Source organism: Lissotriton vulgaris, chromosome 1_1 (assembly GCF_964263255.1).
Source record: "Lissotriton vulgaris chromosome 1_1, aLisVul1.2, whole genome shotgun sequence".
In the NCBI taxonomy this organism is placed as follows: Eukaryota; Metazoa; Chordata; class Amphibia; order Caudata; family Salamandridae; genus Lissotriton; species Lissotriton vulgaris.
Window position 1 is genome coordinate 737,064,703 of NC_141685.1, and position 12,082 is coordinate 737,076,784.

General features: G+C 44.6%; 1 protein-coding gene across 2 annotated transcripts in view; it reads left to right on the forward strand.

Moving 5' to 3' along the window:
- The window catches only part of CEP350 (centrosomal protein 350), a 1,459,870-nt gene that overhangs the window by 954,332 nt on the left and 493,456 nt on the right, over positions 1–12,082 (forward strand). For both annotated transcript variants that reach the window (XM_086955422.1, XM_086955428.1), the window contains exons 25-26: positions 6,398–6,485; positions 7,070–7,216. In XM_086955422.1, coding sequence (XP_086811548.1) covers positions 6,398–6,485; positions 7,070–7,216 — 235 coding nt within the window. The remainder of the gene's footprint in view (positions 1–6,397; positions 6,486–7,069; positions 7,217–12,082) is intronic.

Genomic DNA, 12,082 nt, shown 5'->3' on the forward strand with positions numbered 1-12,082 from the left:
TTCTTCTGAGGAGAAGCCTTAAAAAAGACAGACAAATGTTCTTCTTATCAGTCCATGATGATTCCTGTCTCTAAGTAACTTTTACGGCCAACGTCGGCTTCGTCGTCGAGAAAATCATTTCCAAGGCAAGTTTCCCCTTCATCGTCTATAAAGAAATCTCCATTGCTGACGACTGTTTTTACGACGATCCAGTCGACGGTGAGTGCTGTACCGCCGACGATTTCATCGTCGCCGACAACTGCAACTTTTTCGTCGGCGTCCTAGTCGTCGAAGCGGGTCTCGACGACGATGGTTATCCCGTCGACTGCTACGTCTTCAGCCTTGGCAACAACTATCTCATCGACGATACCAACGACAGCTGTATCCACATTGATCATGTCCTCGTCAACGATTCAGACACCTTTACCTTTGACAAAGTCATTTTACACTACGCCTGGTAGCAAGCGATCATCTTCTCTTCAGCTACACCATTGTATCCACCGACAAATTTTGCAGAACCCGGCAATAATTTCTCCTTTACCTCCTTCAACATTCCTGGAGGAACCTGATGATGATGAAGGAACTATCTGCACAAGCAGATAGTTCTTCACAATTACATGTGAAGTATCAGGACGATGATGATGATGAGGACTATAGTGGATACTATCAACGAGAATATTCTCCTCCAGAAACAAAGATGCAATACATATGTTTCACATGCCTGTTGCCATGATTCAAGATCTGCAGGATTTGTTATGAGACTATCGTACACGCTTTCCTTTGGCTCCTGTTCCTCCACCTCCGCAGCCACTACTAACTGCTGCTTCTCAACCTCCACCGCCAGTCGGTACACCACCTCATACTTTTGTGCCGGTATCTGTACCATCCCCGAGAGAAGATGCTAGTGTACCACAGTTGCATCCAGATACCTCTGATGAAGGTGAGATTGAAGATACGCCTCCTCAGAAGGACGCCCATACAGGAGACGAATGGGGTGACTATGTCATATCTTCACCAGCTTCTCCTTCTCCTCAAATAGTAGAATCTCCGCCAGAGGACATCAGCAGCATTCATGCTTTAATTGAGAGAGCTGCAGCACGCTTCCAACTATCTCTTTCAGTCAAGCAAACCGCTTGCTTTATGACTTTAAAGACACAGCTAGGAAGTCGTTTAGATCTACCCCTATCGTTGATCAAATATGGGAGGAAGGATTGAAAGTGATGAAAACGCCACCCACTGTTATTCTGGTTTTACCTAGAATTGAAAAAATATATAAGGCTCCGTACTATGCGCCAGCGTGTTTTATATGTCATCCTAAACCTGATTCTTTCATCTCGCAGGCTGCGCAGCGGAGATTGAGGAATCCTCTAACACCTGTCACTGCTCCACCTGACAAGGAATGGAGGCGTTTAGCTAATATTGGAATGAGATTTACGACCACATATGGGGCAGCTGTTCGAGATGCAAACACTATTGTGATTCTAGCTAGGTACGATCAGCAAATGTGGTCCAATATTGCGCAATTTTTAGAACTAATTCCGGAGAACAAAAGGATGGATGCAAGGAAAATCCTCCTTGAAGGAGAAAAGTCAGCCTCCAAGATCATAGACGCATCCTTTGATATTGCGTCTTTGGGTTTCCGCCAGCTGACTGGAGCTGCTGTTTTGAGATGCCAGGGTTGGCTAAAGGCAACCATGTTCCACCCTGAAGTACAAGGAAACATTTTGGATATGCCTTTTGATGGCAATTCACTATTTGGCAAGCATATTGATGATGCTTTGCAAGCCATAAAAATCGATAGGGACACTGCTAGGGCCCTAGGAGCGCTACAATACAGGAAAACCCCATTTCGTGGAGCGCAGGAAGAGAAAATTATTCCTTTCGTGAGGTTTTCAAAGTTATCAATCATATACCTCTTACAGGCCAACTTAGCAGCAGCAACAACAATTTTGAGCACCACCACAGGCTACTTACTCCAGACAGCCTACAAAAATCGACAACTCTTCATCTCCAATTGTTGAAGAAGGAGTCTTTTAGAATGTTGCAAAAAGGAGCAATAGAGCTTGTTCCACATTTTCAGAAATGGAAGGGATTTTACTCACTCTTTTTTTCCTCATAAAAAAAGAAGAGAACGGGGGATTGGCGTCCGATTCTAGACCTCAGAAAACTCAACAAATACCTGTTGAAGACAAAACAATGTATACTTATCAACGGAAAGAATGAACGCCATTTTGCCTCTCGTCCACGACCTTCACAGAAGAAAGTGTGCTTCTGTTCGTCTTCTCAAATCCTTTCTCAGGATGTTTTCTTCCGCCATTCTTATGGTTCCTCATGCTTGGCTGAGAATGAGACGACTTCAAGAGCAATTGGATGCCCAGTGGCTTCAGACATCAGGATCATTCGACGACATAGTTCGGATAACTCCGATCATGAAAGAGGCACTTCTTTGGTGGCAATATCCTCACAATTTCTCTCGGGGACAGTCATTCCTTTCTCTTCTTCCAGAGTTTGTTCCGACAACAGATGCATCTTTAGAAGGCTGGGTAGCGCATCTGCCAGACCTGCAAATAAGTGGCAAATGGAGTCTCTCTCTCTCCAAAATGCATATCAATTTTCTGGAACTGAGGGCAATTTCTCTAGCCTTTCAATCATTCCTCCCAAGGATAAAAGCATCCTCAGTCCTCATACGCATGGACAACACTACCTACATGCATTACCTCAACAAGCAGGAAGGGACGAGATCCCCGATTCTATCTTGGGAAGCTCAGAAGATATGGCAATGGACATTACAGCACCCGATAACCATCAAAGTGGAGCACCTCCCAGGAACAAAGATCAACCTAGCAGGCACATTAAATAGGTTAACTGTATTGAATCTTGAATGGGAACTGAACTAAATGATTCTCAACAGCATATCTCGAAAATTTGGAACACCCAACCTGGCACTATTTGCATCTCAGGAGAACCAGAAATACTGGTTCTATGTCAGCAGGAATCCTCAGCCAGGGTCATGGGGGGAATGCGTTTTCGGTCAGATGGTCAGGGATCTTTGCATATGCTTTTCCCCCATATCCTCTAATCTCCAGAGTGTTGATGAAAATGAAGAGGAAGCCGTGCCAACTCATCCTCATTGCCCCACGTTGGCCTCGTCAGCACTGGTTCACAGAGCTTCTACTATCACAGTCCAGTCCTTATCGCCTTCCTGCATCACTCACATTGTTGACGATGAACAAGGGACAGATCCTACATCCTCATCCAGCTGCGCTGCAATTGTATGCCTGGAACCTGAGCACAATGAGTACAAAAATTTAGACATTCCTCAAGATTGTAAATTTATTTTGTCAAAGGCAAGACTTGAATCGACGTCAAAAACATATAGACTGGAATGGAAAGGTTTCTGCTCTTGGTGCCATCGCAATAGTATTCACCCTTTTGACTCTACCCTAAAAAAGATCCTGCCTTACTTATCCCTGGCAAGGTGAGGTCTGGCTTATGCTTCAATAGGAGTACATCTTGCAGCTATCTCTCGTTACAGACGGACATCGGATACCTCTTCTCTTTGCTCTGCTCGCATCATCAAACAATTTATGAAAGGCCTTTTCAGAACTGTTCCTCCTGAATGGCGCCTGAATATAGTCTTGGCACAGTTAATGAAACAACCTTTTGAGCCAATCCACAAATCAGAGCTCAAATGTCTCTCATGGAAAGTAGCTTTGGTTCTCGCGATCACATCAGCTAGAAGAGTGAGCGAAATTCAGGTCTTCACCATCAAGGAACCTTTCTTGCGTTTCACAGAGGATTTTGTAATGTTGCCAACAAATCCTAAATTTATTCCAAAGGTGCCATCCCAGTTTCACCTCAGTGAGCCAGTAATTCTACGCACCTTTTTCCTGCACCCTTCATCTCCAGCGGAGAAGTCTCTTCACTCTTTAGATGTAAAGAGATGCCTTCAATTCTATTTGCAAAGAACTAAGATTTTACGCAGAACAGATCAAATCCTAGTATCCTATGGACCTATTAAACTAGGATCTGCTCTTACGAAAAGGACTGTCGCAGGTTGGATTGCTTCTACTATTCAACTATGTCATGTGAAAGCGGGTAAACCCCTTAATGCCAAGACCAAAGCACATTCCACGAGAGCAGTGTCTTCTTCTGCTGCTCTCTTTGCTGGTGTCCCTCTAGACAAGATTTGCCATGCTGCTACCTGGAAGAATTTTCATAACTTCATGCGGCACTACTGCCTGGGCATGGCATCTTGCAGCGAAGCAGTGGTGGGACAGGCAGTCCTGCACCAACTGTTTCAATAAGGTAGGCCTCTATACGTAGAGGTATTTTTTGTAATCTAATTATATATATATATATATATATTTGTGCCCTCTGGCTTACCGGCTTCTCTGCAAATAAAAGATCCTGTGCAGCGCATTCTGTGGTCCGTCTCCTATGTTCCCTCGCCGGTCTGACGTGGGTTGACCTGGAAGTGGTGTTTGGAGTTTTTTCGGATATATATATATATATATATATATATATATATATATATATATATATATATATATATATATATATATATATATATATATATATATATATAATCTCTTATATGTATAATGTTATACGGCATTTTTATTCTTCTCAATCTATATGTGTTTAATATTCTTTCATTATGAATGTTCCTATTTTCGCTTGTTTCTTATAGCCCACCATCCTATATGGTATAAAAGGCGATGTACAATGATATAAACATGGATGTTTAGGAAACTGCTAGCTACTCTGATACAAGCATGTGAATATATGAAAGATCCAATACTGGAGAAGAAAATGAGTTACTTACCTGTAACTACGGTTCTCCAGTATTGGAATCTTTCATAGATTCACATGCGACCCACCCTCCTCCCCGGAGAGGCTTACTTGCTTTTGGTTCTTTTTACAAAACAAGGTGGATAGGCTATGGTACTGACTGTTCATTGCATGGTAGCCTATGGTAATTTGTTACTATATATATATATATATATATATATATATATATATATATATATTCAGCTTCCTACAATCATGCCTCTGTGAGACTTTAATCTGGTCTTAACTTTTCTAATGTGCGCTCCCTTTGAGCCATTGCACAATTGTCCTCTCAAGCTCCTTACCATCAAGACGTCCTTCCTGATGGTAATAACATTTTCCTGGAGGGTCTTTGGGGTTCAGGCTTTGTCTTCCAAGCCTCTGTCTCTGAACATTTTCCCAGACAAGCTGGTTCTTCGTACTAGAGCTTCCTTTCTGCTGAAAGTTGTCAATCCCTTTCATGCAGGCCAGTCCATCACCCTGCCTTCTCTTTAAGCTCCTCCACATCCCTCCAAGGAAGAGTAGTGACTTCACCATCTGGACCCAAAGAGAGCGTTGTTGTTCTACCTTGAACGCACAAAGGAGTTCCGGGTGGATGACCATCTCTATGTCGGAGTGGAGAAGGGACAGGCCGTGCAGAAGTAGGCCATCACCCAATGAATCATGCTCTGCAATAAAATCTGCTAACCATTGGCGAATAAGCAACTCCAGAGGGCTTACGTGCTCAATCCACCAGAGCTAGGGATGCCACCTCTGCGTTTGCACATGGAGTTCTGGTCCTGGACATCTGGCAGGCAGCAACGTTAGGTGTCTCTGCACATGTGTACCAAGCGCTACTGCTTGGACACTCCGGTCCATTAGTATGGACATTTTGCCCGTTTGGTCCTGCAGGACATTTTAGTGTGAAATTGTTTCCTAGACCCACCTCTGGGAAGGTATTGTTTAGGTATCTATACTAAAGTAATGAATCTGTGGCTAGAAGAATCGATCAGATGGACAAGTTACTTACTTTTGTTAATGCCTTATCTGGTAGAGGCTATCTAGCCACAGAGTCCTTATGGACCCAGCCATCCTCCCCACTTGGTGAACGGACAGGGCTGTTCCCCTTTCAGGACCCTTAGTTTTCCACTCCAAGCTGAGTGTTCTTCCTGGCATGGAAATTGACATAAAATAACCCGACGTCAGCGAACTGGGGTAGCGCCTATGTAGGCACCGCTCACGTCCCTTCCGGTGCTAAGGACACCACCAGGGCCAAACAATGCCACCTACTGGAACGCATAGATACTGCTCATAAGAAACTTCTGGATCCAGTCGGACACCTGGTGATAGTTCTAAAGTAAGGAATCTGCTGCTAGATTGTGTCTCTACCAGATAAGGCATTACTGAGGGTAAGTAATATGCCCTTCACCAACACTGGATCACAAATATGCGCAATTCAAAAGTCTGAATCTCGCATTGATTGCAAACAGTGTTGAATGCCTGTTAGATGTCCTCTGTGTTTAGCTGGTGCTTTCCATACCAATATTTATTGATAATGATATCTATCTTATTTCTCTCATGTTTGCCCTACCATTTTTCTCTTCAGGCGTTTGAGAGATAAAGGTGAGGATGATAAGATGCCACCGATCCGAAAACGTCAGCGAGGTCTACTCCTTAGATTGCAGCATGAACAGGTAACTAGTGCCCTTTAACTGCCATAGAAGGTCACTGGGAAAGTTTGTTAGAAAAGCAATCCTTGTGTGTCTTCTTGAGGCTAGAGCTCGAAGAAGTGCCATGAGACTTTGCTCCCTCGGTTCTTGTATTCCATTTCTGGTCATTTGCTTATTTGAACTTTGTACAATATGTATTTTCTTCTCCAGATCCAGAAGGAAAGTTGGACCTACATTCCTTGTAGGTTAAAGGAGGGATATTGGGGGAAATGACAGTAATAAAGAAGGGGCTGTATTAGCACATTAACAAGAGGGAATGTGTGCTTTTGGGGTTTACATGGAAGGGTTGATGTCCTCATATTGTGTGCGTGGTTTTGCCTTGTACATGATCATAGCATTTTCCTAAGTGGCAATCTTACCTTTTGGTCATGATCTTAGCTTGATGCTAAAGAAAATTTAAAGTTTATGGAACTTTTGACTAACATGGCTCAGAATGATTGTTTCCAGTGGTGAGGTTTTCTGGTTATGGTGTGGAACATGTAGACCTTGAGTGGGGGGCTCTTGGTCCTAGTAGCCAACAGCAGATTAATCATAGTCTTCTTTTACAGGCTGAAATTAAGCGGCTCCAGGATGCTAGCAAAGCAGCTAGAAAGGAGAGAGAACTGATTCTCAAACAGCAGGAAGAGATAGAGCGTATCCGTCAAACGACCATGAAACTGCAGGAAAAGCTCAAGTCTGCTGGAGAGGACAAGCAGGTATGGGCCATTGCAGGCAGAGTATGCTTAGAACTATTGTGCAATGCCTGATAATCACAAAGCAAGTCTCTTCACAATACACTTTGAAGTAACACCACAGTGGATTTGCTTACCAAGGAGTTCCATGTCACAGAACATGAGAAGAAGGAACCTACTCCTAGCTAAGTCACTGCATTTAATGATTTGGTCAAGAGGAACTTGCTACAGTGCAGGAGCAAACCTAGTTAGTGTTGGCTAACCCTGAAGTAGCACATTCCAAGCTCTGAACAAACCATGCAAATTGAACTGATCAACATTAGCTAACTACGCCCTTATAGGCCCATGGGTATAAATTAAATTGTATGTAGCAGACATGAGCTATAGCATAGGCCAGAGTAAGAGTTACACAAAGATCCTGCTGTAAACCAAGATGTAAACCAGGATGTGCACACAATGGGGCCCGAGTCAGTAAAAAAGGAACGCATTGTAGGGCACAAGATGACCAAGAAGTAACCAAATCACAGGGTGATTACCAACCAGGGAGTAACTTATTACAGTGTTTTTACTGTATAAGAAGTAACACAACTTATGGCCTAAGTTAATAAATGGGATGGATAGTATTGCAGAGTACATTTAACTTCTTAAGTGATGAGGCTTTATCCTTTAGATTGTATTTGGGTGTTTAGGGAGTTAATGTCTCCCACAGTAAACATCCAGACTAAATGTGTGTCTTTTTTTTCTCTACATATTGGGATTCTAACGGTAACCAGGACCATGAGTTTAGCTTAAGAGAACTGCAAAAAAGAGCAAAAATCTGGCAAAGTGTTTTTGGGGGACGGTTGTAATGGGAAAAAGGTGTTTTGAAAGAAAATTTGTTTTTTTCGTTTCGAAAAAAATTTCATCAACAGAAGATTTGCTATGCTAAGATCATACTCTTTCCAGCTTTCAGGAAAAGACAGAGTTAGCAAAAATAACCACAGTTTTTGCCATTTTGTAAGTGGTATCCAAAAATTCTTATTTTTGCAGCTTATATACACTTGAATTTGCTGGGGAAAAAGAGGTATGAAACCCATAGGTGAACCTGCAAAGCATTACATTTCTGCAAAGTAGACAAAATTCTGAATTTATCTCGGGTCGACATGTTTCAGCCTGTGCTAGGCTCCCAAGGGTCAGTAGACTTTCATCAGGACCCAGAGATATGTTGAATTCCTACGATTTGTGGCTGATTTTTCCAGCTTTTGGCTTGTACAATCAGTCAAACAGCATGAACGCAAACATACAGACCATAATGGACCTTTTCCTTTTTATGGTCTATGTCTTAACCTTTAGTTAGGCATCATTAGGCAGTGGGGGTGGGTGATCCTGTAGTCACACATTAATCAAGGAATATCGTCTGTAATTTGACATACTTCACGCCTTGCACGTTAGGCGTGTCGGGAGCAGAATAGGTACAATTATGTACAATGAGATAAACGTTGAGTGCAGTTATATCAGTAACACTAGTAGCATAAACATACTGTTACAACAATCAGACTTTTCCGATCGCAGCTATATATAGCATTTATTAGTTGTCCAAAAACATGTGATACCCAGAGCCAGTGGCTGTTGACGTGGCTCATGGGTGGTGGGGCGGGCGCAGGGTGGGGGGTTCATGGGGTAGGGAGGTCACACACCAGGTGGGGAGGGCGGGCGGCGGGGAGGGGGGTCGCGCATGGTGTGAACATTAGAAAAACATTAAAAAAAATTAACTTACCTTGCTGAGGGGTCCTGCATCTCTGCTCCTGCTCTCCTCCTGGAATTCGAATAACAGCAAGCAGGCCCCACTGTCCAATCATAACGCTGCAATGCAGCATTGTGATTGGTAAGCACCCAGGCTCCCTGACCAATCACAACCTCAGTGCAGCGTTGTGAGTGATCTGAGCATCCTGGTTGGACGCTCAGCCAGGGAATGGGGGCCTGGGCATGTTCTCCATGTAGGCTGTAATGCAGCCTGCATGGAGAACGGGTATGTGCACATGACTGGTTTGGGTGGCCAACCAAACAGTCATTGCTTTCTCAGGGGTGAGCAAACCACTCCTCCTTTGCTCTGAGAGCAAAGCAGAAGCATGCCCACCCGCCCGCAAAGGAAACATAAAATGATAGTAACTCAGTTAAAATTTTCATATTTTCTTTCCACTAATCAAAAGCAGTGGTTGACACTCCTTCGCCATAGAGTAGGAACCACCACTGCAGAGAGCCATGAACCATGCTGTAGCTTATAATTATTTTTCATTGTGTAATGAACTTGCTTCAATTGATCTGATAGAGACTGCTAGCTGCAGATTCCTTATCTTTGAATTTCCCAGGCATCAGGATGGATCTGGAAATTTTTGCTGAGCAATACACCTTGCGCACCGTCGGGTGGCTCAATTCGGCTCCCCGTGATGTTGTCAGTAGCGTTGGTTATGATGTTGCAGTGCCTTTATAGGTGCCACCCAGGCGCTCAGACGTCAGTCATTTTGTTTCCGTGCCAGTTAAACGTCGTTCCGGGAAAAGCTATCTCTCTGTTGTTTTTTGGCCGATTTTTGTCGATTTCATATTTTTTTCCACCTTCATGTGCGAGGGTTGTCTTCGAGGAAGACCGGTTTCAAGCCATGCGGTGCCTACCACTGCATGATGTTAGTCACCAATTCCCACCTAGTCTGTATCTGGTGTTTCGAATGTGACCACGATTCGAAGCTGTACTCGTACTGCCCGGCTATGGCTTCGAAGGCCTTGAGAAAGTGGGCAATGAAGGTCCTCATGGCCCGGCATTCAACACCGTTGAACGAGGCTCCGTGGAGTTCCCGGTAACGATTGAAGAAGAGGAGGTAGCGGGACCGCTCCCAGAGCCCTAAGTCCTCTTCTTTTCACTCCAGACAATCCGGGAAGAGGCATAAAAAAAAAGAAGTCCAAACTGACTTCATTCACCTCTGCTGACGTCCGTGGCCGAGAGATTTAAGGATCACCGATGCTCTAGGCACAGTTCTGTAGTAGGGGATCTCTGTGTATAGTCATAATCTTGTGAATAGTCCCGCCCATGTGCGTGGACCCCAGAGCAATCAAAATAGTCTCTTAAGTTGTCTTCTTCTGCAGTCCTGCATAGACACTTAAGAGAAAATCAAAGACAAATAATGCAGCCTAAAACTACAAGGCTACATTGACCAGCATTTCATCTTGAAGTGAAAAGGATAGCCAAATAATATTAAATTTAACACACTTTGCAAAGTTTCACACTTAGAGAAACTCCCTTTCACAAAAATCCTTTGTAATGATAGAGAGGAAGGGTGGGAGAGACAATCCCCCTGGGCTGCCATTATGTGTCTGGAAAAGGGATACCGTGCCTTTAAGGAACTCTCCAGAGACCCTCTGTATCCCAGGATGCATAGCCAAAGGCCTTTTACTTTCAGTTCTTTTTTCCAGATCCTGCTAGCAGGACCCTGGAGCATTGAGCTCTACCTTTTGGGTATTATTTCAATTTTTTGAACTTTTCCAGAGTTTTGAGTATTTCACTTGACTTCTGGGGTATTCCTCTTCCAGTTGCTGTGCTTTTTAGCCAGTTTTGCCACCTCTTTTGTCGAAAATACCAGCTTTATTCGGCAAGTGCCCTGAGTGTGATAGGAAGAAAGCAAAATCTGACCCCCACAGAGTATGTATACTCTGCCTCCCCTCCACCCATGTCCCTGACTCCTGTGAAATCTGTCACTCTTTCTCCAGGAGGACCCTGCATGACAGGGAGAAGATTAGTCTCCAAGGCCTGGAGCAGAGGAGACCAAGAACCTGGTGGGACTTCTGGACATGGAGAGACTCTGTCATCGTCCTCTGCCTGTGCATCGGCCTCTTTGGTGTTCCCCAGTCAAGAATAGTCCCAGAAAAGGCACCGGTCCCGGTCGACGTCAATGGCTTCGACGTCGGCGTCAAGAGGTATGACCACCATATGCTCCCCGTCGACCCAGGGCTCTGGGTGGAAGCGGCGTCGCTGTTCGGCGTCGAGCGATAGGAGTTCGAGACCTCGGACAAGGTCGACGTCGAGGACTTCACTGGTGCCAACACACCATCGATGTCGCGATGTGTCCCGAAGGCGCTCGCCGTCGAGGCGACACCGCTCTCTCGACAAGTACCCGTCATTGCCATCGGAGGGAAAGGTCACGGTCCCTTCACACGGACTCTTTCAGTGACCGGAGGTATTCTCCCACGTTATCGGACTCTCCTCCTACGAGAGTGTCGCCTGTGGACGACATTGTGTCATTCTAGTATGTGCTTCTGAGGGGGGCAGAAAAGTTAGGTATCACATTGACGGTACCCACTCCTTCTACCTCTGTGATCTTTGAGACTTTGCACAAAAGACATCTCTCTCGCCCTTTGTTGCCTTTGGTGCCAGGACTTGGAGGAACCGGCCATGGAGCTGTTTCTGACGCCGGCCACGGAGAAGTCTGTGCCATCTCGGCTTCAAAAGTTGAAGTTGAGGGAATTTATAGAGCGTACGTACACCAAAAAGGTTTCATGGCGCTAAAGCAGTCCGGCAGCAAAACAAGGTAGCAATTAGACATCAAATGAATAGCCAGGTGTTCAAACCTTTGCAGAACTCCAAGTATGATTGAGAGTATCGAAGGTTATCAGGAAGAGAGTTCCAAAATCGAGGAGCCTGGAAGGGAAAGCTCGACCCCCCATGTTTCTTCCTAACAAAGCGTGGGACAACCAAGAGGTTCTTGGAGGAAGCCCGTAAATTCCTAGAGGGAGTGTAGGTTGTGAGCCTAGAATCTACGTAGAAGGGAGCTAGGCCCGCTAAGGATTTAAAAATAAGACACCCTAATTTAAATAGGCATCTATTGGCAACCGGTAGCCAGTGCCATTGCCTCAGCAACGGAA